The following is a 27679-nucleotide window of genomic DNA, read 5'->3' as shown; positions in this document are numbered from 1 at the left end:
AATATTTTTGACATTCTATTTCGTCATGACCATGGTCATGACAGACTTAGTAGGCTACAGGGCGCCCCTAGCGGCATCTGTGAGATACGTGTCAATAAACACGTATAAGTGACTTGCAGAAACGTGTCCATAGACACGTAAAGAGGAGGCAACCGGTCTGGAACTCCCAGGCAAAAATTCCCCAGGGACGCGGAGCGGCTGACCGAGCACCAGCTCAGCGGGTGAAGCGTCGAGGTCCTCCTTAGGAGCCGAACGCAACCCGAGCATAACCCAAGGTAAACGGTCCACCCAGTTACCATCCGAGAGCGCAGCGCACAGCGCTGCCTTGAGCAACCTGTGAAAACGTTCACACAAGCCGTTAGCCTGAGGGTGATATGCGGTAGTGCGGTGTACCTGCACACCCAAGAATCGCGCAAGTGCCGACCAGAACTCTGACACGAACTGGGGGCCCCTGTCTGAGGTGATATCTAATGGAGTGCCGAAACGGGCGACCCGGGAGGAAAGAAAAGCACGTGCAACATCCGAGGATGTTGTGGAGGACAGAGGGACAGCCTCTGGCCACCTGGTGGTCCGATCTACCATTGTGAGCAGGTGCGTAAAACCCTGTGAAGAAGGTAGAGGGCCCACCAGGTCCACATGCACGTGGTCGAAACGTCTGGCCGGGATCGGAAACGGTTCAAGGGGCAACCTAGTGTGCTGGTGGACCTTAGCGCGCTGGCATGTCACACATGCAGCTGCCCACCCCTTGACGTCTTTGCGGAGGCCAGGCCAGACGAACTTGGAACCGACCAACTTCACCGACGCCCGAACTCCAGGGTGCGAGAGGGAGTGAATCGATTCGAAAACTCGACGGCGCCAGGCCACTGGAACAACGAGGCGGGGACGGCCGGTGGAGACATCACAGATGAGGGCAGGACCGCCTTCCTACATCACAGCATCCTCTAGCTTGAGACCGGTACGCGTTGACCTAAGGGCAAGGATGTCCGGGTCACTGGGCTGGTCGGCAGCCATAGCGGAGAAATCCACAACGAGGTGCACAGGACACACAAGCACACGCGATAGACAATCAGCAAGAGGATTGGACTTCCCGGCCACATGCTGAATGTCCGTTGTGAACTCGGAGATGGCCGCTAGGTGGCGCTGCTGACGAGCAGACCACGGCCCAGTCACCTTGGACATGGCGAAAGTCAGCGGTTTATGATCCACATAAGCTGTGAAGGAGCGACCCTCCAGCAGGAAGCGGAAATGCCGGGTTGCAAGGTGCAGTACCAGCAACTCCCGGTCAAAAACGCTGTACTTGCGCTCGCGATCTCGCAGTTTGCGGCTAAAAAATGCGAGTGGCTGCCACGCATTCGCCACACGCTGTTCAACCACAGCCCCCACAGCTATGTCAGACGCGTCGGTTGTTAAAGCTATGGACGCCGTGGGTGTGGGATGGGCGAGGAGGGCAGCATTAGCCAGGGCGCACTTAGCTCCGTCAAAGGCCTGGACCCGTTCGGGAGTCCAGTCGACAGGGTCGTTAGCCTTCTTAAGCCGCAGGGCTTCGTAAAGTGGCTGAAGGAGATGGGCAGCGTGAGGGAGGAAACGGTTATAGGAATTCACCATTCCCAAGAATTCCTGCAATGTCTTAACAGAGACTGGGCGGGGAAATTCCGCCACCGCTCGCACCTTAGAAGGCAACGGGACCGCGCCTTGTGGCGAAATGCGGTGACCCAAGAAGTCAATCACCGGCAGTCCAAACTGACACTTGGCCGGGTTGACTATCAGGCCGTGTTCATCCAGACGACGGAAAACCTGTTTCAGGTGCGCCAGGTGCTCTTCAGCTGACGGACTGGCCACTAATATGTTGTCGAGATAAACGAACACGAAAGCAAGGTCACGCAACACCGAGTCCATCAGCCTCTGAAAGGTTTGCGCTGCCCCCTTCAAGCCAAAAGGCATGCGAACGAACTCAAAAAGCCCAAATCGGGTGATCACTGCAGTCTTGGGCACGTCCTCCGCGTGCATGGGAACCTGATGATAGCCACGCACCAGGTCCACCTTAGAGAAAATAGTGGTACCTGCCAGGCGTATGGAAAAGTCCTGTATGTGTGAGATGGGATAGCGGTCATTGGCGGTGACGTTGTTCAGGCGGCAAAAGTCGCCGCAAGGCCGCCACGACCCATCCGCCTTGGGCACCATGTGAAGCAGCGAGGCTCACGGGCTGTTGGAACGCGTCACTATACCCAGACGCTCCATGATGGCGAACTCCTCCTTAGCTGGAGCCCATTTTACTGTGTCGAGGCGCCGCGCGCGCGCAAAAACTGGCGGTCCCAGAGTGGGAATGAAATGTTCTACCCCGTGTTTAGTAACCGCGGTGGAAAAGGCAGGTGTAGTCACCGATGGAAAATCCGCCAACAAACGCTGAAAAACATCCCCTAATGCTAAAAAGTTAGCGTGTGTTAACGGCCCGGCTCCCCCTTGTCTCGCACGGAAAAGTGGCAAAAGACACAGCATCAATTAAACGCCGGTTTGCAACATCAACCAGCAGACCATTAGCACACAGAAAATCCACGCCAATAATAGGAACAGTAATGGCGGCCACTACCAAGTCCCACTCAAAATGGCGCCCGCGGAAACAAACAGTCACCAACCTTGTGCCAAACGTCACAATGGACGAACCGTTAGCTGCACTCAACTGTGGGCCGCTGCCTTCGGCTGACCTGTCTGTCTTAGCAGGAGGAAGTAGGCTCTTTTGCGAGCCTGAGTCCACCAGAAACTGTCTTCCTGACATCGTGTCCTTAATGAAGAGCAGCTCACTACGTCCGCCAGCGCCCACAGCTGCTACTGAGCGCTGCCCTGGAGTTTCCCGCCGCCTCAAACGTGCACGGAGGGACGCAGCGCCTCGCCTTGCCGCCGAACCGCTGGTGGAAGATACAGAGGCCGCTCCCGCGCCGTCTCCGGGCAGTCACTCCAGCCACCACTGCCGGGTCCGCGTCCTCCGACGCCGGCTGCAGAGGCTCCGATGCCACACTCTGCACAGAGAACCATCTGGTAGCGAGCAGGACCCGATCGGCCTTCTCAGCCAAACCTCGGCAGTCACCAGCGGCCAGACACGGGGAGTTAGTCAAAGCCGCGCGCACAGGAGATGGGAGCTGGCGCAGGAAAACGTGCGGGAAAAGGAACCCACCTGCGTCCGAGCCTAGCAGCGACAGCATATTGTCCATGAGATCCACAGCCGTCCCATCGCCCAAACCGGATAGGGAAAGGATCCTATCTGCCCTCTCTGCGGCAGATAGGCTGTACCTCCGGAGCAGAAGATGTTTGAGGGCGACGTATTTATCGTGTTGTGGAGGGGGGGGGGGGCGCAACAGCTGCATGGCCCGGCGTGTGGACTGCTGTTCCAGCGCAGCGACAACCAAATAGTATCTGGAGTGGTCCGAGGAGATTCCACGCAGGTGGAACAGCGCCTCGACATGCTGGAACCACGAAGCCGGGTTGCTCTGCCAGAACTCTGGGAGTTTCACAGCCGCGGCGAGAACGGCCGGCTGTGAGAGTTGGGGCGTCGTGGCCGAAGTGGATTCACACTCTTCTTCTGCTCCAAACATGTTCAATTCGGGGTCACCAATGTGGCAGGATGAGGAAAAACACAGGAGACGAAGGCGAGTTTGACGTTTATTCCTCAACTCCAAAAACCAAACTGCAGCAGGAACAACCCTGCACCGGCATGCCCGGGAACGTAAACCACGCCCCCAGCCCACAGCCCTGCTGGGTGAGAGGCATAGCCCCTAGTGTCCGCCACAGGGTAACATATATTACTGGGTAATAAAGATGGATGTGTGCTATATACTGGGTAACATATATTACTGCATAATAAAGATGGATGTGTGATATATTACTGCATAATAAAGATGGATGTGTGATATATTACTGGGTAACATATACGTATTACTGGGTAATAAAGATGGATGTGTGATATATTATTGGGTAACATATATTACTGGGTAATAAAGATGGATGTGTGATATATTACTGGGTAACATATATTACTGGGTAATAAAGATGGATGTGTGATATATTACTGGGTACCATATATTACTGGGTAATAAAGATGGATATGTGATATATTACTGCATAATAAAGATGGATGTGTGATATATTACTGGGTAACATGCACGTATTACTGGGTAATAAAGATGGATGTGTGATATATTACTGGGTAACATATATTACTGCGTAATAAAGATGGATGTGTGATATATTACTGGGTAATAAAGATGGATGTGTGGTATATCACTGGGTAACATACACATATTACTGGGTAATAGAGATGGATGTGTGGTATATTACTGGGCAATATATATCAATGGGTATATTAACAGTATGTACTAACAGCATGTAGTAACAGTATGTACTGACAGTATGTAATAACTGTATGTACTAACACTATGTACTGACAGTATGTAGTAACAGTATGTACTAACAGTTTGGACTAACAGTATGCACTAACAATATGTAGTAACTACGTAATAACAGGATGTACTAAGAGTATGTACTGACAGTATTCAGTAAGTTTGTAGTAACAGTACGTAATAACAGGATGTACTAAGAGTATGTACTGACAGTATTCAGTAAGTTTGTACTAACAGTATGTAGTAACAGTTTGTACTAACAGTATGTACTGACAGTATGTAGTAACAGTTTGTACTAACAGTATGTACTAACAATGTGTAGTAACAGTATGTACTGACAGTATGTAGTAACAGTATGTACCAACAGTATGTACTAAAAGTATGTACTGACAGTTTGTATTAACAGTTTGTACTAGCAGTATGTACTAACACTATGTAGTAACAGTATGTACTGACAGTATGTACAAACAGTATGTAGTACCAGTATGTACTGACAGTATGTAGTAACAGTATGTACTGATAGTATGTAATAACAGTATGTACTGACAATATGTAGTAACATTATGCAGTAACAGTATGTACTTGTATGTCTGTAGAGAACATGTATTGTGTGTGTTCTAATTTAGGTAAAGATTTGATGTTGTTGACAAATACTGATACATGTCAAGTATCATTTAAGGAAAATGCAAACATCTTTAGAAAAACCTCAACACCCCAAACAACCTCTTGTTTTACTTAATAAATACAGCAGACTCTCTCTTCCCCATGTACATATACTTCATACAGTCTCATCTTACCACACTTCAACTTACTCTCAGAAGTAAACTTGCTGACGGAGTCAGACCCTGCATCCCCAACGAAGACGCTTCCATCCTGATGCACCACCACATCGTGGGGCATTTTAAACTCCTGGACATGAAGTAAAACACATGTTAACATTGTACAGGACAGTTCAGGAAGTACATGTGTCTAACAGGTTGTACACAGACACACAACTGGTTTCAGGAACACACTTCTTACCACCCAGCAACTGATTTGGAAAATAATTAAATAAGTTAGATTTCCGAAACTATGTTTTCTTTTTTCCCTCTTTTTCTCTCAGGCTGTACTTGGCCAATTGCCCCGCTGTTCCCAGCATGATCAGGACCACTTTTCATGATCAGGACCACTCTTCAGGACCTGGAGATGTTCTGTGCACTGTAGAAAACCAATTACTGGTCCCGGAGTTATGAAAAAGAGAAGGTCTGTCTTTTTTGTTGTTGCATATACTGTGTATGTGTATTGTTGTTCAATATGTATATGAATATCAGTGTTAATATTGTTATTTAACCATGAATGGAAAATTGGACCATTAAAGACTTTGGTTAAAGCTCAACGTCTCTCTCTCTCTCTCTCTCTCTCTCTCTCTCTCTCTCTCTCTCTCTCTCTCTCTCTCTCTCTCGCTCTCTCTCTCTCTCGCTCTCTCTCTCTCTCGCACTCTCTCTCTCTCTCTCTCTCTCTCTCTCTCTCTCTCTCTCTCTCTCTCTCTCTCTCTCTCTCTCTCATCTCTCTCTGAGTTTCAACTTGCTTGTTTACTTCCTTTAATGAAGTGTGGTCTAAAACTGCTTTTCAATATACACTCACCGGCCACTTTATTAGGCACACCTGTCCAACTGCTCGTTAACGCAAATTTCTAATCAGCCAATCACATGGCAGCAACTCAATGCATTTAGGCATGTAGACATGGTCAAGACGATCTGCTGCAGTTCAAACCGAGCATCAGAATGGGGAAGAAAGGTGATTTAAGTGACTTTGAACGTGGCATGGTTGTTGGTGCCAGACGGGCTGGTCTGAGTATTTCAGAAACTGCTGATCTACTGGGATTTTCACGCACAACCATCTCTAGGGTTTACAGAGAATGGTCCGAAAAAGAGAAAATATCCAGTGAGCGGCAGTTCTGTGGGCGAAAATGCCTTGTTGATGCCAGAGGTCAGAGGAGAATGGCCAGACTGGTTCGAGCTGATAGAAAGGCAACAGTAACTCAAATAACCACTCATTACAACCGAGGTATGCAGAAGAGCATCTCTGAACGCACAACACGTCGAACCTTGAGGCAGATGGGCTACAGCAGCAGAAGACCACACCGGGTGCCACTCCTGTCAGCTAAGAACAGGAAACTGAGGCTACAATTCGCACAGGTTCACCAAAATTGGACAATAGAAGACTGGAAAAACGTTGCCTGGTCTGATGAGTCTCGATTTCTGCTGCGACATTCGGATGGTAGGGTCAGAATTTGGCGTCAACAACATGAAAGCATGGATCCATCCTGCCTTGTATCAACGGTTCAGGCTGGTGGTGGTGGTGTAATGGTGTGGGGGATATTTTCTTGGCACACTTTGGGCCCCTTAGTACCAATTGAGCATCGTGTCAACGCCACAGCCTACCTGAGTATTGTTGCCGACCATGTCCATCCCTTTATGACCACAGTGTTCCCATCTTCTGATGGCTACTTCCAGCAGGATAACGCGTCATGTCATAAAGCTCGAATCATCTCAGACTGGTTTCTTGAACATGACAATGAGTTCACTGTACTCAAATGGCCTCCACAGTCACCAGATCTCAATCCAATAGAGCACCTTTGGGATGTGGTGGACCGGGAGATTCGCATCATGGATGTGCAGCCGACAAATCTGCAGCAACTGCGTGATGCTATCATGTCAATATGGACCAAACTCTCTGAGGAATGTTTCCAGTACCTTGTTGAATCTATGCCACGAAGGATTAAGGCAGTTCTGAAGGCAAAAGGGGGTCCAACCCAGTACTAGCAAGGTGTACCTAATAAAGTGGCCAGTGAGTGTATATGAGCAGAAAGAACAAGATAGAAGCTAAACTGTCAATATATAGCAGCAGAAAGAACAAGATAGAAGCTAAACTGTCAAAATATATCAGCAGAAAGAACAAGATAGAAGCTAATCTGTCAGTATGTATCAGCAGAAAGAACAAGATAGAAGCTAATCTGTCAGTATGTATCAGCAGAAAGAACAAGATAGAAGCTAATCTGTCAGTATATATCAGCAGAAAGAACAACATAGAAGCTAACCTGTTAATACATATCAGCAGAAAGATCAAGATAGAAGCTAAACTGTCAGTATATATCAGCAGAAAGAAGATAGAAGCTAAACTGTTAATATATATCAGCAGAAAGAACAAGATAGAAGCTAAACTGTCAGTATCAGCAGAAAGAACATGATAGAAGCTAACCTGTCAGTATATATCAGCAGAAAGAAGAAGATAGAAGTAAAGCTGTCCATATATGTATATCAGCAGAAAGAACGAGATAAAAGCTAAACTGTTAATATATATCAGCAGAAAGAACAAGATAGAAGGAAAACTTTGTGAAGAAATAGTCCGTGTTCACCTCTCTTGTAAAGGCCAGTTTTAATTGATTTTAAATTTCATAAACTAAAGAAGAACATGGTTGTGTTTGTGCATCAGTGGTGTTATAATGATGTCATTTGTTCAGTGATGAATGATGAAGTAATATTTTGTAATGTTTTTAGATAGTTATTTCTGTCTGTTTCTATGAGTCTGTTTCAAAGCTGCTGTAAATATGTGATATTGTATTAAAGTTGTTTTTTTAAAAGTCAAAAGTCTCTCACTCTCTTTCTCTGTCAATTCAATTCAATTCAATATGTGCTTTATTGGCATGACATACGTTTGTGTACATATTGCCAAAGCATGTAAAACAACAACAACACAATACAACAATGAGTTTAATAATAACAGCAACAACAACAATGATTATTATATCAAACAACAACAGTAGCAATAGGTGCTTTCACTCACTGTCTCTCAGGTTGTGGCAGGAAAATATAAATCTTGCTGCAATGCTTGCCGCTGGCCCCCCTCCCAGGACCACCCGCAGCTTACCTGCGTCGTCCGTTTTCTGGTACTCTGGGGTCACATGTTCCAGCTCCTTGACAAAAGCCCGTCGCTGTTTTTCAAATTTTTCACATTTAAGGAGGAAGTGCACCTCTGTCCCCACCTCATCTGTCATGCACTGATCTGTCTCTCTCTCTGTCTCTCTCTCTCCCTCTCTCTGTCTCTCGCTCCCTTTCTCTCTCTCACGCCCTCTGTCTCTCTCACTCTCTTGCTATCTCTCAGGTGGACGCTGATACTAATGTGGTGTTGGATGCAGAACTGTATCTGCTCTCATGAGTCTGGGAAATGGAAAGGCACTTGGCATTGATGGGCTGGCTGTTGAGTTTTATAAGTCTTTTTTGCCTGTGATCGGTAAAGATGTGCTGGGGGTGCTTCAGGACAGTTTTTGCAAAGGACAACTAACGCTGAGCTGTAGAAGGGCAGTTATCACTTTGCTGCCGAAAAAGGGAGCTCTACAAGATCTGAGGAACTGGAGACCTGTATCTCTGCAGTGTGGGGACTATAAAATTCTCTCTAAAGATTTAGCCTCTAGATTTAGAGAGGTGATGAGTAAGCTCATTCATGTTGACCAGACTTACTGTGTGCCCGGCAGGTTAATAAGTGATAATATCATTCTAATTGGGCATGTTTTGGAAATCTCTAGCTCATTGGGTATAGACACTGGTCTCATTTCCATAGACCAGGAAAAGGTTTTTGACTGTGTTGAACACCAGTATTTGTGGCAGATACTAAATGCTTTTGGGTTCAGGCCAGGTTTCATAGCCAAGATCCAGGTACTGTATCATGACATTGTGAGTGGTGGTTTGGCTGCACCTTTTAATGTACAGAGGGGAGTACGTCAGGGATGCTCTCTTTCTGGGATGCTGTATTCCCTTTCCATTGAGCCTTTTCTTCACAAACTCAAAAAAAAACTCTCAGGTGTTTTTTTTTCCAGGTTGTGCTTCAGCTGTAAAATTTTCAGCATACGCAGATGATATTATGGTAATGATTAACAAACACAGAGATATCGATATCTTGGAGGGGACTGTAGATCTTTTTTAATAAAATTTCATCTGCTAAAGTGAACTAGAAAAAAAAGTAAAGCTGTGATGGTTGGGAAAAGGCCACTAGATAATTTAGTTCTACCAGGAGGGCTAACTTGGAAAAAAGGAGGGATAAAGTACTTGGGAGTATTTTTAGGTGAATAATCTGTGCTAGAAAAGAACTGGGAGAAAGTTTTAGAAAAAATAGAAGGCCGGCTTAAAAAAGGGAAATGGCTTTTGCCAAGCATATCTTACAGAAGGAGGACACTTGTAATCAACAATCTAATGTCTTCTTCATTATGGCACAGATTAGTTTGTGTTGATCCCCTTTCAAACTTTCATGAATTCAAGCTGTTTTAGTTGATTTTTTGGGGGATAAATTGCATTGGATGCCCCAGTCTGTTCTTTTTCTCACAAAGGAGGAAGGAGGACAAAGACTTATACATTTGGCCAGTAGAGGTGCTGCCTTCTAACTTGAGTTTATCCACAGGCTGCTTTATGGCCCAAAAGACTTGCTGTGGAGACCACTGGCATGCAGCTTTGCAGAAGTTTGGTAGCCTGGGACTGCACGACTCACTGTTCCTCATGGATCTAAAGACTCTGAAGTTCCAAACCTCGCACCCTTTCTATCACGGAGTTTTCACAGTGTGGAAAATAATGGTGAAAGAGAGGAAAGTGCAATGTAACTTCTTATACTGGTTGTTGAGGGAGCCTGGGGTGCATGAAGGACATCTGGACTCCTCCTGCTGGGCAGGATCAGCAGTCATATAAGTGTTTTGCAGAGCGGGGATTCTAACCCCTGGATCGGTGGTGAACACTGCTGGACCTGACTTGGACAATGCAGCTGCTCTAACAGCTGGTCTGGGAGTGTGATCTGTGAGGATCATCAACAAGCTGCTTGAACACTGGAAACGCTGTCTGACGGGACATGAATCCCTTCTGTTAAATGAATACAGCAATGGTTTGATCGTGCCTCATAAAAACTGCTTAAAACACGTAATCCATAATGGATAACAACGAACACAAATATACCTTTCGTATTCCACGCTGGGGCATATTCATGATCGATCCTTTTCCTTGTTTAAGTATTCATCCCAGTTTTGATGACTGTTCAGGTTCTTTTTTTAGATGAGAAAAGAAGTACTTTTCTAAATTTGGAAGAGGTAAAAGGCAAATTACTATATGGAATGATGGTTAAGAGTCTAACATAGGGTAAACTAAACAATCGTGTTGACACACCTTGGCAAAGTCATCTGGGCTTGGGTGATGATGTCAAACCTGCGCTTGGAGGGGTTTATACAAACCACCATTAAAAAAGAAGGTTGCTGACTTACAGTGGAGAGTTTTACATGGGATAGTAGCAGTTAATGCTTTTCTTTCCGTTATTAGTCAAGGTGTGAGTGATATTTTTTTTTTTAATGTCATTACAAAGAAACTGTTTTCCACTGTTACCTGGAGTGTGTGCACCTGGCACCACTGTTCATGTTGTTGGAGAGTTTATTCAGTAAGGTAAGGGAGGTTTTCTCCAAGCACATGTTCATTCTGGGGTTTAAGTATAAACAAACTGTAAAAGAAAAATGTCAACTAATGAACTTTATCTTGGGACAAGAAAAAATGGCTATTTATGTAAGCAGAAAGAAGAAGATGGACAACTCAGTAGACATTGATGTAAAACTGCTGTTTACTAGGATGGTAAAAGCCAGGATGATGATCGACTTCAATTATTACAGAGAAATGAAAGATATCCAGCAGCTCAGAGTTGTCTGGGCTCATGGGGATGTGTTGTGCTCAGTAAAACACAACCAACTTGTTTTTTTTGGAGAATTAATGTGATTTATTTATGTTTAAGTATCTATTTATTTGCTTGTGTTTTGAATATGGCTGTATTTTTTAAAATAAAAGTTTTAAATCTCTCTCTTTCTCCCCCTCTCTCACTCTGTCTCTCATTCTCTGACCTGTCTTTGTGCTGTTGACTGAAGAAAATGTAATCAAGCCGATATAAAGAATAAATGATCTCGCGCTATACAATGGTGTTGTTTATACAAGACAAACAAACAAATAAGCAACATCAGTTCATATCATCAGCATGTGCATGTACCTGTTTGTGTGGGCGGAAGTCATCTATGATGTCATTGGTTGAGTAGTTGATCACAAAACCTTTGAGAGGAGCTGACTGGCCATGTGGAGATTCCCCATTAACTGCATAGATCAAACCACCTACACACACACACACACACACACACACACACACACACAAAGGAACATAGAAAAAAACCCAACACATTTATTCAAAAATTGGCAAAATTTTATTGGTATCTGTTCTGAAGAGGCTACAACCTGACATGACAGCTTATGTCATAAACCTTTAGTTTAAACAGGCCTTGCAGCATTATATTTTCATGAATACATTGATCTGTAAAATATGGAACTAAATGGGCAGAAAATGTGGACGATACTGTAGGGTTTCTTAAAAGGCTAATTCCAGTTAAAGAAATTCAGTCCTGCGCCGCTCTGGTGGCCGAGCGGAGTAGCCCGCCGTTCTTGCAGTCCGCTCGTCATGTGGCTGGGAGGTTCGTATCCCAGACTCACCGTAACTGGTCACGGCCAGAGCGTCCACGGGGTAAGGCATTCATTAGGCCACCCTTACCCAAGGGATAGTGGGTGTAGATCGGTGTAGTGTTCAGGGACTCGTCGTTCTCCAGTGACCCCTCTGGCCCACCCAGGTGCCTGCAGCCAAGCAACTGAAAGCATTCTCCCTACGCCTCCTTCGCGGCCTGAAGGTAATGCAATCCATGCGAGGCTTCAGCGTGTAAAATAGCGAGAGCAGCCGACACGAGTTTGAAGGAAGCTGGTGTAACGACTATCTCCTTCCTGTGGAAACGTGAGCCAGGGGAGTTATTCGACAAGAGTTCCAGCCATATGCCATTGGGTTAATCAGGTGGGATAAGGGGAAAACTAGAAATAAATGTATATATCAAAAAAAAGAAATTCAGTGCTTTTATATATTTTTAGTCAGTTGAGAGATTACTTTAAAAAGTAATCAATGGGTCCGCGGTGGTGTAGCGGTCTAAGCATCGGCTTTGTGTCGATGCAGTTGCCCACTGGGGACCGGGGTTCACGCCTCGGTCTGGTCAGATCCGACTATGGCCAGACTCCATGAAGCAGCAATAATTGGCAACACTGTCTTCGGGAGGGAGGTGGAGTCGGCTTGTGTTCGTCACATGAATGCGTCTCTGGGTGTGTCGGAAAATGCAGTGATTCGGCCTGGATTCACCTTGTCACGGAAGTGGCGAGGCGTCTCCTTCGAGACTGCCAGCCAGAGAGATGCAGTTGGCGAACGCATGCAGTATGAGGGTGGGTGTTCGAACTAAAATAGGGATCGATTGGCCACTAAATTGGAAGAAAAAGGGAAAAATCAGACATAAATTTGTAAAAAAAAAAAAGAAAAGTAATCAATGACTCTTTTGTACCCTGCGTATTTGTGGTTTGGTTTGTTGGACTGGATGAATGATAATCTTAATTTTTAAAAGATAGTCAGAGACTTCCAGTTAAGCATGTAACGAGCAAGACAAATGTGAGGGAGGCTCCAACAAACAATTTCTATTTCTTTAAGCTTTCAAGTTCTGTTGGTAATTTTCACTAATATTTTTGACTTTTACATTGGACTTCGAGACTAAAACACTTGCAATGGCCCACAAAAAGACAAGGAAAGACAGAAAAGACAAAAATGAAGCAACTTCGCTAACCCCGCAAGAAACCGCGAGTCCTGTAATGGCGTCTGATACGGAAGCTAACGCCGAGCTGCCCGCCGACTTAGACAAACGTCGTGCTGTTCTACTGAAAGAACTAACTACAACAACGACCTCACTGATAAAAGAAGCATTTGAAAGTGCACCTTCGCCCATCTCAGCATGCCTGGGCAAGATTCGAGCCACAATCGACTCTCATGGTCAAATATTAAACGAGGTCAAGCACACACTATCAGACCACAGCGACAAACTGGTGGCACTGGAAACAAAATGTGCTGCTCTCGAGTTAGACAACACCCAGCTTAAAGCCAAGACCGATGGCCTTGAAAATAGGTCTTCAGGGCTCTCAAGTTTTGAACTGAGTTCAGAGTGAGATTTTGGTGGCGGCGGTGGTGGGAGTTTGGTTGGGGTGGGGATGGGGGTCTGATCTGATAAATGACACATAAATTCATACGAATAAAAATATTTATTTAATTCATCATTTTTTAGTGCAGGTAGAACTGGTGACCTGAACGAGAACAAGAGAATGTCACTTAATATGTGCAGTGTAAACATGTGTAAATAGTTAGGATATGGTCTTCTCCCACGTCGTTGTCGTCCTACTTCGGATTTGTGACTAAGTTAGTAGATAGCTGTCCTCTTCTGTCAAGTTGTTGTCGTGGGAATATCTAAATCTTACCCGGATACAGCAATGCTATTATTTGATTGGCTGTTCGGCAGCTATATTCTTTCTTTTGATTGGCTGGTGCATGGCAGGCCCTTCTCAACGCTATGGGAATCCACTTGATTCCTACCTGTTCCAGTGTTATAAAAAATAGCGGCGCAACTTGGTGGGCGTTACCCTGGTTCTCTGCGTGAGAAATACAAGGTGTGGCGAGTGAGTGTGTGAACGAGTTGAAATGTGTGTGTCTCACGCCCAATGCGTGAGACTTGAGAGCCCTGGGTCTTGCCGATCAAACCTGCTAATTATTGGAATTCCTGAAAAAAATGGAAGGAGCCAACCCGGTGAAATTCATATCAAGAGTTTTTCGTGGAAGTGTTTGGAAAAAACGTTTTTCCCACTCCGCCCATCCTTAACCATGCATACACAGGCTTGGGCAACCATCGAAATCTGAAAACGGGAGGGCAAGACCTTTTATTATGCTTCTTCACTACTTCCAAGATAAGGAATGCATCACTCGCAGGAAAAAGGAACAGCTGTTCTACTGAGGGCACAAGACTTATATCTACCCAGATATCAGCACCAGCCTAGCGAAGAAGTGTGCAGCTTTCAACAAGTTGAAGGCGGACCTGTACAAGAAGAACATCCGTTTCAGCCTGCTTTATCCTGCCAGCCTACGAATCTACTTCCAAGGACAGACTCATATTTTTGACAGTCCCGCGGATGCGCAAGTCTTTTATGACCAATATTGGGAGAACTAGAAAACCTGGGAGCTGGTCAAAATTGGTTACTGCTAAAATTCTGTCTGTTGACACTCGATTAGATTATTCAAATATATTGTACGTTCTTGATCCAATGTAAAGAGGAAAAGATTACATAGATGTGTTGCAACCCCCCTACTTACTCAATGTTGAAACCAAACTGAATTTAATTTAGCTACGAATTAGGGACGGTCGCAAAATTACTGGCAAAAGTAAAATGTAAGTGACAGGCTAAATATCTTGATAAATGAATAAATCATTTGGGGGGGCACTGGTGAGCAGTAACATGTGAAGACGTCTTTAGATTGAGCTCCTGATCAGGGCGAATTTTTCATTAATATTTTAATTTTTCAGATCAAACACAGATAAATTAGGTTTAACACACACGATACTTAACCGCTAGCACACCGGACTCACAACCCTGTACTTGTATATCGATCATCTAGAAGACGCGATGGGCAAAAAAAAACCCAGCAGTGACCAGGCCGCTAAAGCCTCGGGCTCTGTGAAAGCCCCGGACGGGGAGTCTACAGACCTATCTGGGGTGATGGCTGCCATCGCGAGCAGTGAGAGCAAGATCTTGGCACGGATAGATTCATTCACAGAGGATCTGAATGCAAAAATAGACTCTATAAAGGATGGCATGGCGAAACAAGAGACCCGTCTGAAAAATGTGGAGGACGGCCTGAAAACATACACAGACAAGACCACGAATATGGAGGACATCGGCCAGCTAACACCTGAAGCCGCTATGCTACGCCAGAAGGTAGACGGTCTGGAGGGACGACAAAGCCGGTGTAATGCACGCATTGTCGGGATAAAAGAGGGATGGGAGACCAGCGGAGGAGGCCAGCAGCCTACTATTACCATCGCTAAACTACTGCAGGAGTTACTGGGCCTCAGCTTCACCCCAACCCTAGACTGGGCTCACCGCGGCCTGTGGCACTCCACCAACGAAGGAGAACCCCCCCCCCCAGGATCATCGTGGTGAAGTTTCACTATTTCTCGGAGAGGGAGGGAGGAGGTTTTCCGCAAAGCTGCCCGTTCAGCTCCGCTGAGCCTGCACGGCAAGAGAGGGAGCATCTTCCCGGATTACACCGCGGTGGTGGCGAAGAAGAGAGCGGCCTTCTCCGAAGCTAAGTGGCTCCTCCGGAGCTGCCAGGGCGTCAAGTTCGGGATCCTGTTCCCGGCGGTGCTTCGTATCACTTCATCGTCCGACCAAGAAAAGCGGTTCGAAGACCCATCTAAGGAGATGGGTTATATCAGGGAGAATCTAAAGCCTCAGGACAATGTACAGTAAGATGTTGATACACTCCAATATATTTGTGGCTAACTGGTATTGACGGCTAACTGATATTAGCTGCTAAGTGCCAACAACTAGCGGAAGTAACTAGCTAAGACGCCAAGATGACAGAGTAACGTTACAGTTTAACTTTATCTATTTACTTTAACTTTTGTAATTTGAGACTCACAGATAATGTTACCTTTTGTCACAGCCCCTCGCCCTTGACATCAAAGCGATCGCCCTTGACACCTGCTACACCAGCTGACACCTGCTACACCAGCTGACACCTGCTGACCCCCCCTTCACTCCAGCAATCGCCCTCACCCTTAAAAGGCCTCCACTATGGACCAGTCTTCGTTGGAACGTTGCCATTCATGGACTTCTGCCTGCCTGCCTACCTGCCACAGAGCCACCTCCTGCTCTACCCCCGAGATTGGTCACTTCAATAAAGACTGGATTCTTCCCTTACCTGGTTGTCCCGTCTACTTTTGGGTTCCTTCCCGATACGTGACAGTACGTTCCAGCCACTATGGACCCAGCAGACCATTCCACCACAGACCTGGCCACGGTCTGCCAGGCTGTAGCCAACCAGGAATCGGTCCTCGGCCAGCACAGCCAGGTGCTACAGGGGATGGCTGAGCCGTCTGTGGGCTCAGCTCAAAGATCTCCGGAATCCAGACCCAACTTAGTGCCTCCGCTAGCCCGGGATCCGCCCCTCCAGCTCCGCCACCCCCAGCGCCATCAACTTCGGCTAAGGAACCATGGGTTGCCCGGCCCGATAAGTATGATGGAGATTTTGGACTTTGTCGCCCTTTTTTGATGCAGTGTGAGATTGTGTTTAACCTGCAGCCCCAGTCATATTCCACGGATGGAGCCAAAGTCGCTTACATCATGGGTCTTCTCCGGGGAAGCGCCCTGGATTGGGCTACAGCAGTGTGGGAGATGCGGGCCTCCACTTCCTCATCCTACGCTGAGTTCACCACTGCTTTTCGACAAGTTTTTGATCATCCCATGCGGGGAAAGGATGCGTCAAAAAGACTGATCTCTCTCCGCCAGGGTTCCCGCAGCGTCGCTGACTACTCAGTTGAGTTCCGTACGCTATCAGCGGAGAGCGGATGGAACAACGAGTCCCTCCAGGCCGGCTTTTCCAACGGGCTAAGCGAATCCATAAAGGACGAATTGGTTTCCTACCCCGAGCCTGGAGGGTTGGAGGAATTGGTTACCCTGGCCATTCGTGTGGACAACCGTCTCCGGGAGTGGAGGCGAGAGAGGACGTGCCGCTTTCCTGGTCACAACAACTTACCACGGGCCACACCTCCAAACTCTTGGGGCCGAGCTCGCTCAACTGAGGTTGCCGTCCTCCGATAAAGCCCGAGGCGTGACTCTTCCCCAGCTTCGGAGCCGATGCAACTCGGCCGCTTCTGGCTCAACCCGGAGGAGCGTCAACGCCGCATCACCGAGAACAGCTGCTTGTATTGTGGTGAGCCTGGTCACTTTCTCGCCTCCTGCCCTCACCGTTCCGTCAAACTAGCAGGCTCACGAGGGAGGGGGAGGATCCTCGTGAGCCCAACTGTCTGCCCTCTGTCTCCTCGTCCACGTACCAAGTTGCAAGCTACCATCAGTTTTAAAGATCAGTCCACTAAACTTTTGGCTTTAATTGACTCTGGAGCTGATGAAAGCTTTTTGGATGCAAGTGTTGTGAAGCAGCTAGGTCTTGCCACTGTGAGTCTGGACCAGCCTCTTGAATCTAATGCCCTGGATGGACGTCTCCTGGCCCGGATAACCTCTGAGACCGAGCCTGTGCGCCTCCTGTTGTCGGGAAACCATCAAGAGGAGTTAAGCTTTTTCGTTATCAATTCTTCCTTTGTTCCCATTATACTTGGTCATCCCTGGCTGGTTAAGCATAGTCCCCATATTGATTGGTCATCGGCCAGAATTTCAAGTTGGAGTCCCGTCTGTCATGCCATATGCCTCCAGTCTGCTCTGCCTCAGTCTGTCCCCTGTCAGGTGTCAAGCTCTGAGACCTCTGACCTGTCACTGGTGCCTCCAGAGTACCATGACCTCCAAGCCGTGTTCAACAAGCATCAAGCTCTCTCCCTGCTTCCTCATCGCCCCTATGATTGCACTATTGACCTGCTGCCGGGCGCTTCCCTCTCCAGCAGCCACCTATATAGCCTCTCCAAGCCTGAGCGGGAGTCCATGGAGAGGTACATCAAGGACTCCTTGGCTGCTGGTCTTATTCGCCCGTCATCATCACCCCTTGGTGCGGGGTTCTTTTTTGTGGCCAAGAAGGACAAGACCCTCCGGCCGTGTATTGACTATAGAGGCCTCAATAACATCACAGTCAAGAATAAGTACCCTCTGTCCCTCATGACTTCCGCTTTTGATTCTCTCCAGGGAGCCACAGTGTTCACTAAACTAGACCTCCGCAATGCTTACCACCTGGTCCGGGTTCGAGACGGAGATGAATGGAAGACTGCCTTCAACACCCCGCTGGGGCATTTTGAATATCTGGTGATGCCGTTTGGTCTCACTAATGCCCCAGCTGTCTTCCAGAGTCTGGTCAATGACGTCCTACGTGACATGTTGGATCGTTTTGTTTTTGTTTACCTGGATGATATTCTGATTTTTTCCAGAGACCTGTCAGAGCATGTCATGCACGTCCGCCAAGTCCTTCAACGGCTTCTGGAGAACTGCCTTTTCGTAAAAGCAGAGAAGTGCGAATTCCATGCCCCTTCAGTCACCTTCCTGGGCTACATCGTGGCCGATGGGCAGGTGAGAATGGATCCCGCCAAGGTAAGAGCGGTTCTTGAGTGGCCAAGCCCGACCAGCCGTAAGCAGCTTCAGAGGTTCCTCGGGTTTGCCAACTTCTACAGACGGTTCATCCGCAACTACAGCCGCGTTGCGGCCCCACTAACCGCTCTTACCTCCACCTCCAGACCGTTCCTGTGGACCCCTGTAGCAGAGACAGCTTTCCAAGCCCTCAAGCACCGCTTCACCACAGCCCCTATCCTCATCCAGCCAGACCCAACCAAGCAGTTCGTTGTAGAAGTGGACGCCTCTGAGATGGGGTGGGGGCGGTCCTTTCTCAGCGCTCCAGTGAGGATGGCAAGACACACCCCTGTGCCTTCCTGTCTCGCCGTCTCTCCCCAGCTGAAAGGAACTATGATGTGGGGAATCATGAGTTCCTGGCGGTAAAATTGGCACTGGAGGAATGGCGACATTTTCTGGAAGGGTCTGAGCTTCCTTTCATAGTGTGGACTGACCATAAGAACCTGGAATACATCCAGTCAGCAAAGCGACTCACCGCGCGCCAAGCCAGGTGGGCGCTCTTTTTTGGTCGTTTTAATTTTTCTTTCGACGTACAGACCTGGCTCCAGGAATGCCAAGCCCGATGCTCTGTCTCGTGTGCATGGGGAGGAGTCTGAGCCCAAGCTCCAACCTGACACCATCATTCCCTCTACCTGTGTGGTTGCGGCTGCGGCTGTCACCTGGAACATTGAAAGGGAGGTCATGGCAGCACAACAGACTCAGCCTTACCCAGGTAACGGTCCCCCCGGGCGCTTGTTTGTTCCAGACGCTGTTAGATCTAGCGTGTTGCAGTGGGCTCACTCTTCCAAACTTACCTGCCATCCTGGAGTAACCCGTACCCTAGCCTTCCTCCGCAGACGGTTCTGGTGGCCTTCCATGACGGAGGATACTGGGTCTTTTGTTTCTGCCTGTCCTGTTTGTGCCCAGAATAAGCCCTCCACTCGGGCCAGTGCCAGTCTGCTGTGCCCCCTGCCTGTTCCACACTGTCCCTGGTCGCATCTGTCCTTGGATTTCGTCTCTGGTCTGCCCGTCTCCAACGGTAATACCGTTGTACTGACTGTCGTTGATCGCTTCAATAAATTGCTCACTTTTTGTCCCTGTCTAAACTGCCTTTGGCCCGAGAGACTACGGATCTGCTGGTCAGGGAGGTTTTCCGGGTCCACGGTCTTCCCCGTGATATAGTGTCTGCCCGTGGCCCCCAGTTCACTTCTGCTGTCTGGAAGGCTTTCTGCTCTGCCATTGGTGCCACCATCAGCCTGTCATCGGGGTTCCATCCTCAGACCAACGGCCAGGCCGAGAGGGCCAACCAGGCACTGGATACTGTCCTCCGCTGTCTGGTGTCTGCCAACCTATCCTCTTGGTCCTCACAACTTCCCTGGGTAGAATATGCCCATAACACCTTGCCATCGTCTGCTACTGGGTTGTCCCCTTTTCAATGCCTTTACGGCTATCAGCCCCCCCTTTTTCCTTCTCAAGAGGTAGACATTCCGGTTCCGTCTGTCCAGGCCCATGTCCGTCGGTGCCGTCGGACCTGGCGGCGAGCCCGTGCTGCACTGCTCAGGGCCTCCGGCCGTTACCAGCGCTTGGCGGATCGTCATCGCACCCCTGCTCCGGACTACTCCCCTGGTGACCAGGTATGGCTCTCTATCAAGGATCTACCCTTGAGATCGGACGCTAAAAAACTGTCCCCCAGGTATATTGGTCCCTTTCCCATTGTCAAAGTCATTAACTCCTCTGTGGTCCGTCTGAAGCTGCCCCGCACTCTCCGGGTTCACCCTTCCTTCCATGTGTCCTGCCTCAAACCTGTCTCTACCAGCCCTCTAGTTCCTCCGGCCCCCCCGCCCCCACCTCCTCGTATGATCAACGATCATCCGGCTTACACCGTTCGTCGTCTCCTGGACTCTCGTCGCCGCGGTCGCGGCCTGCAGTATCTCGTGGACTGGGAGGGATATGGCCCGGAGGAGAGGTGTTGGGTCCCTCGTCGCCTTGTCCTGGACGCAAACCTCATCCGGGACTTCCACAGGACGCACTCGCCCAGTGGCACCCCTCGGAGGGGGGGTACTGTCACAGCCTCTCGCCCTTGACATCAAAGCGATCGCCCTTGACACCTGCTACACCAGCTGACACCTGCTACACCAGCTGACACCTGCTACACCAGCTGACCCCCCCTTCACCCCGGCAATCGCCCTCACCCTTAAAAGGCCTCCACTATGGACCAGTCTTCGTTGGAACGTCGCCATTCATGGACTTCTGCCTGCCTGCCTACCTGCCACAGAGCCACCTCCTGCTCTACCCCCGAGATCGGTCACTTCAATAAAGACTGGATTCTTCCCTTACCTGGTTGTCCCGTCTGCTTTTGGGTTCCTTCCCGATACTTGACACCTTTTTCATCTAATATGAATGTTTCATACCTGCTGCCCATTTAAAAAGCTATTTTTCTGTTTTATTATTATCGTGTGTGTGCATGTATATGCGTAACAGTGCTTTGGTGACTTGCCAGAGCCTGCTAGGGCGACACCCAGGTCAGTGTCACTTACCTACAAAGGAACTGTGTTATAACTGCTGTAATATGGGTGTTGATATATTTTCTTTCCTTTTTAAAAATTTTTTTTAGTATGGGTGTTGATATATAGTTCTTAAGTATATAAAGACTTTTTGATTTAATATAATCTTAACAAGACCACTGTTCACCCTGGTTAGGGCTTGTTAGAGGGTTTTTATATGGTTATCTGCCATGTTATACTAGAAATGGGGGATGCGATCTCTAGGGAATTAGTAGATCAGCCTGGGTCCTCAAGGCTCTGTTTTTGTTTTGTAGTTAGTAGGCAGGGACTTTTCTCTTTTCATTTTTAGAAAAAATATTTGACGCTCAAAATACAGGTTATCTTCGTTTTTTGAGCTGGAATATAAGGGGAATTCACAATCCAGTAAAGCGTAGTAGGGTTTTTGTACATTTAAAATCTTTGAGAGCTGATGTCATGTTCTTACAGGAAACTCATCTTTGGTCAAGTGAACACACAAAACTAAAGAAAGCTTGGATAGGACAAATTTTCTGTTCCAGTAATGAGAATAGAACGCGGGGCACGGCCATCTTGATCAGGAAGGGTATCCCATTCGTTCCACTACTGACTATTTCTGACCCCAGGGGAAGGTATTTGATAGTGACGGGTAACCTGTACAGTACATGTGTGGCACTAGCAAATGTATATGGACCAAACTGGGATAACCCACTTTTTTTCTCTAGTTTCATAGCAGCCCTCCCAGACTTAGATAATTACCAATTACTATTGGGGGGAGATTTTAATTGTGTATTACATTCATATTTGGACAGATCAAACCCAAGACCTAATAGTAAAATTTCCAAGGCAGGCGCTGTTATCCATTCATTTATGGAATCCTACTCTCTTTTTGATCCCGGGAGAAGAAACATTATTTCGGATCATAGTCCTGTACATCTAGATATAGGTTTCATGGACTGCCCTAAACCCCAACGCACCTGGCGATTTGATCCTCTATTACTGTCCAGGGACTACTTTAAAAATTTTCTCTCCCAGCAGATAGATATCTTTATGGAATTCAACCATACTCTGGATATGCCACTAACTATTGTTTGGGAGGCTCTCAAAGCCTACCTTAGAGGCCAAATAATCTCATACACAGCACACGAGAGAAAGAAACATAAACAACGTCTAACAGAACTGTCCCATAGTATAGCGGAAGTGGACCGTTCATATGCTGATTCCCCAACACCTGAACTTTATAAGAAAAAATTATTATTAAAAATAGAATTCGACAATCTCTCCATTAAACAAACAGAACAATTATTCTTTAAATCAAAACAGACATTTTATGAGCATGGAGAGAAAGCTGGAAAACTATTAGCCCATCAGGTTAGACAGTCCACAGCCGCTAACACTATTTCTGAAATTTGCACAGCAGCTGGGGTAAAGACTACCAACCCTGACACCATCAATAACCAGTTTAAACAATTTTATATTACCCTTTATAGTTCAAAACCGCCCAGCGACTTGTCGCATATTTTCACTTTTTTAGACGGTCTGACCACACCAAAGATTGCCCTTGCAGACAGAGCACAGATAGACAGAGAGATATCAACAGAGGAAGTGATACAAGCAATTAAATCCATGCAGAGCAACAAAGCACCGGGTCTGGATGGTTTTACAATTGAAATGTATAAAGAATTTGCTAACAAGCTGGCACCAATACTTAACCTGTTGTATCAGAAAATTTTTAACCAACAGAAATTGCCCCAAACTATGATGCAGGCAATCATATCAGTGTTACTTAAAAAAGACAAAGATCCCCTACTGTGTGGCTCCTACCGCCCTGTAAGCTTGTTGAATTGCAACTACAAAATCCTTACAAAAATCTTGGCCACCCGTATTGAAACTGTTGTCCCAACCGTTGTTAACCCTGATCAAACTGGTTTTATACCAGGCAGGCAGTCCTTCTATAACATGCACCGCCTATTTAATGTACTGTACACACCACATTCCGTAGAACAGACAGAAGTAGTGATTTCTTTAGATGCTGAGAAGGCATTTGACCACATCGAATGGCAATATCTATTTGCTGTTCTAGAAAGGTTTGGCTTTGGTTCCTCATTCCTAGCATGGGTTAAAATATTGTATTGCTCACTGACAGCCGCAGTGCGGACAAATAATATTATTTCTGATTATTTTTCACTCCATAGGGGATGCAGACAGGGCTACAGCCTCTCTTCTTACCTGTTCAATTTGGCAATTGAGCCACTCGCTATAGCTCTTAGGGCAGAGGATGACATTAAAGGTATCTCACGAGGTGGTAAATTGCATAAGGTATCACTTTATGCAGATTACCTGTTGTTATATACTATATCCAACACAATAGAATCTATACCAAGACTATTACTTACCCTGGATAACTTTGGTCGCCTGTCAGGTTATAAGATAAACTATTCAAAGAGCTTGCTTTTTCCGATTAATCACACTGATAGAGACTACTCTAGCTTTCCATTTAAACTTGAACATATTGTATTTACCTATTTAGGAATCAAAGTCACTCGTACAATGGGGAGGTTATATAACCATAACTTTAAAACACTAATAGAACGAACAAAACAAGATTTTAAAAAGTGGTCAACGCTACCAATTTCATTAGCGGGCCGCATTAATATAGTTAAAATGACAGTCTTACCCAGATTTCTCTCTTTTTCAAATGATTCCCATATTCATACCTAAGACAACTTTTCAACAATTAGATAGATTAATTTCATCATTCATCTGGAACAATTCAAACCCCAGGATGAAGAAAATATACTTGGAGGTCCCTAAGGAGACAGGGGGATTAGGCTTGCCTAACTTTATTTGTTACTACTGGGCTGCGAACATTGTAAAACTTTTACATTGGGCATTTACATATAAGAATCAACAGGGTACAGATTGGGTTCGCATGGAACTCTTATCTAATCCTTTACCGATATTCACCTCTCCACTACCACATAAACGTAACATACAAATAACAAACCCGGTGGTTAAAGCTTCACTTAGGATATGGCTCCAGTTTAGGAGGCATTTTGAATTAAAGCATGCTAGCGGTCTTTTTCCAGTAGCAAATAATCAGTTCTTCTCATCATCTGTGTTAGATAACGCATTTCAACTTTGGCATAGAAATGGACTGGTGTTTTTCTGTGATGTATTTAAAGATGGAACATTCACCTCATTTGAAACACTTACCAAAGACCGTAACATACCCAGATCCCATTTCTTAGATACCTTCAAATCCGTAGTTTTGCCAAGAAAATGTTTCCCTCATTTCCATATCTGCCACCCAGGAGCCAATTAGACGTTATTCTAGAGATGGATCCCTTTGGGAAAAAACGGGTCTCTATAATTTACACACTGATGCAGGGATTAAAACAGATGTCCTGGGACAAAAACAAAAACTGCATGGGGGAGAGATTTGGGTGTAGAGCTTTCTGAAGAGGCATGGCGGGACAGCTTAACTTGTATACATACGTCCTCATTGTGTATACGACATGGGTTAATTCAGTTTAAGGCGCTTCACCGTCTTCACTTCTCAGGGGACAAGCTTGCCAGAATCTTTCCCACCACAGACCCTGGCTGTCCGAGGTGCAGTCATAGTCCAGCCTCGGTGGGACACATGTTCTGGGCATGCCCCTCCCTCAACAGTTATTGGGGACAGATATTTAATGTATTCTCACATATCGATAAACAGACCATAAACCCTGATTTTCACACAGCCATCTTTGGCATACCACCCCCTAACTGTAAGGTCACAACTTTGCAGGCAAATGCTCCAGCATTTGCCTCATTACTAGCATGCAGACTTATCCTATTCAACTGGTAGTCGAATAAAGCGCCATCATTTTTGCAGTGGTTGAGGGAGGTGCTGTCCTTTCTACCTTTAGAAAAGCTCCGATATAAAATATGTAAAACCCGCAAAAACTTTCCTTTGACTTGGAGTCCTTTCATAGACTTTATTGAAGGTTTTCCCTTTTATTGAATGTACTTTTTATTTACCTGGTTATAACGACAATACTTATAGATATATGTGTACAACTTTATATCGTCTTCAAAAATATGGTTATTATGTGGAATTGGAATAAGAAATTCCTGCATAGTCCTTTTTTTTAGCCTTGGGGGGGAGGGAGGATTCCTACACGTTTCTTTTTGTTGTTGTTGTTGTTGTTGTTGTTCGTGTGCTTTGTATACCTGTTCCAAAAAAACTTGAAAATTGGAAAATAAAGTTTTCAAAAAAAAAAAAGAATAAATCATTTGTAGGTAGACAATGTAGATGTCATTCAAAGCAATATAATGTAATTATCAAAGTACCTACTACTACTACTTTCGGCTCCTCCCGTTAGGGGTCGCCACAGCGGATCATCCACTTCCATGTCTTTCTGTCTTCTGCGTCTTCCTCTGTCACACCAGCCATCTGCATGTCCTCCCTCACCACATCCATAAACCTCCTCTTTGGCCTTCCTCTTTTCCTCTTTTCTGGCAGCTCCATATTTAGCATCCTTCTCCCAATATACCCAGCATCTGTCCTCCACACATGTCCAAGCCATCTCAATCTTGCCTCGCTTGCTTTGTCTCCAAACCGTACACCTCACCATTGTCACACTTCCCTCATACATATCCTGCACCACTCCTACATACTTCTCTGCAACTCCCGGTTTCCTCATACAATACCACACCTCCTCTCTCGGCACCCTGTCGTATGCTTTCTCTAAATCTACAAAGACACAATGCAACTCTTTCTGGCCTTCTCTATACTTCTCAATCAACATTCTCAAAGCAAACAAGAATGCACTGGCTAGTGCATCCTCAGTGGCTGGGTCTATCAAAGTTATCAAAGTACCTGAGTGTATTTAATTACTAATTTAATTTTACTTATTTATTTTCCTAATAGTTCAGGACTTGTGCACTCTTGTACTTTTCAGACGATCCCTTAACCTTGAAAAATTAGACATTCGGTAAGGGGGGGGTAGATTTAAAGGCTTAACGTTGTTCTATAAATAGAGCCACTTTCATGTAAGAAAGGAAAAGAAAGACGTTTTAGATGCACTGGAAACAGAATACGATTTTACCTGTGGTCTTTTCTCTTTATGAAACAAGACCTAGGACTTTTATTCTTTTGTTTTCTTGTTGTGCTAAAGCCTTGGAGATATTGGGGAATGAAAGAGATTAGCCTTAGGATGTATCTTTGCTCTTTTATCTGTCAAATGTCAAAAATCAATCTCAAAAATGTTTTGCAAATGCATTCTGCAATATCAAACATTGGGCTGAAGTTTTTATTTTTGTCTCTTTTGGTAAATGGCGCCAAATACCTAGGCTAATAAGGAAGGTCACAAAATCAAATTTGTATCATGGGATGTTAAAGGAATGAATGGCCCAATCAAACGCTCATCAAACACGGATCATAAATAACATTTTGCTTTGAGAATGTCGATTGAGAAGTACGGAGAAGGCCAGAAGGAGTTACATTGTGTCTTTGTAGATTTAGAGAAAGCATACGACAGGGTGCCGAGAAAGGAGGTGTGGTATTGTATGAGGAAGTCAGGAGTTGCAGAGAAGTATGTAGGAGTGGTGCAGGATATGTATGAGGGAGGTGTGACAGTGGTGAGGTGTGCGGCTGGAATGACAGATGGGTTCAAGGTGGAGGTGGGATTACATCAAGGATCGGCTCTGAGCCCTTTCTTGTTTGCAATGGTGATGGACAGGTTGACGGACAAGATCAGGCAGGAGTCTCCATGGATGATGATGATCGCAGATGACATTGTGATCTGTAGTGAGAGTAGCGTGCAGGTTGAGGAGAGCCTGGAGAGGTGGAGGTATGCACTGGAGAGAAGAGGAATGAAAGTCAGTAGGAGCAAGATGGAATACCTATGCGTGAATGACAGGGAGGACAGTGGAATGGTCAGGATGCAAGGAGTGGAGGTGACAATGGCATATGAGTTTGAATACCTAGGGTCAACTGTCCAAAGTAACGGGGTGTGCAGGAGAGAGTGCAGACAGGGTGGAGTGGGTGGAGAAGAGTGTCAGGACTCATTTGCGACAGAAGGGTACCAGCAAGAGTTATAGGGAAGAATTACAAGATGGTTGTGAGACCAGCTATGTTGTATGGTTTGGAGACAGTGGCACTGACGAAAAGACGGGAGGCGGAGCTGGAGGTGGCAGAGTTGAAGATGCTAAGATTTTCACTGGGAGTGACGAAGAAGGACAGGATTAGGAATGATTATATTAAAAGGGACCGCAATAGCGACAGGCATGGGCGCAAGTCCATGAATACTGGGATGGCATCCAGCACTTTACCTGCGCCCCTGTCCATAGGGTTAGTGGTTGTGTCAAGAAGGGCATCCGACGTAAAATTTTGCCAAATCAATATGCAGATTGACAAGACCATACCGGATCGAACAACGGTCATTGGCACTGTGCCCTCACAGGGTCCTGATGGAAACTGTAAAATCTGCTGTGGCGACCCCTGAAAACCAGGGAAAAAGCTGAAAGAAGGATATTAGAGGGACCGCTCAAGTTGGATGGTTCGGAGACAAAG

The 27679-nt window shown here is 46.3% G+C and overlaps 1 protein-coding gene across 3 annotated transcripts in view; it reads right to left on the bottom strand.

Annotated features, from left to right (window-relative positions):
- The window catches only part of pam (peptidylglycine alpha-amidating monooxygenase), a 303428-nt gene that overhangs the window by 161871 nt on the left and 113878 nt on the right, over window positions 1–27679 (bottom strand). For 2 of the 3 annotated variants that reach the window (XM_056290498.1, XM_056290496.1), the window contains 2 exons: window positions 11433–11551; window positions 5204–5300 (listed from right to left, as the gene is read on the bottom strand). In XM_056290498.1, the coding sequence (XP_056146473.1) occupies window positions 5204–5300; window positions 11433–11551 (216 nt within the window). Of the gene's footprint in view, window positions 1–5203; window positions 5301–8206; window positions 8365–11432; window positions 11552–27679 lie in introns of those variants that run through there. The other variant, XM_056290499.1, reaches the window with a different exon arrangement.

Source organism: Lampris incognitus, chromosome 12, assembly GCF_029633865.1.
Source record: "Lampris incognitus isolate fLamInc1 chromosome 12, fLamInc1.hap2, whole genome shotgun sequence".
Taxonomy (NCBI): Eukaryota; Metazoa; Chordata; class Actinopteri; order Lampriformes; family Lampridae; genus Lampris; species Lampris incognitus.
Note: the sequence above shows the minus strand (reverse complement) of the source record. Positions and strands in the feature narration are given on the sequence as shown.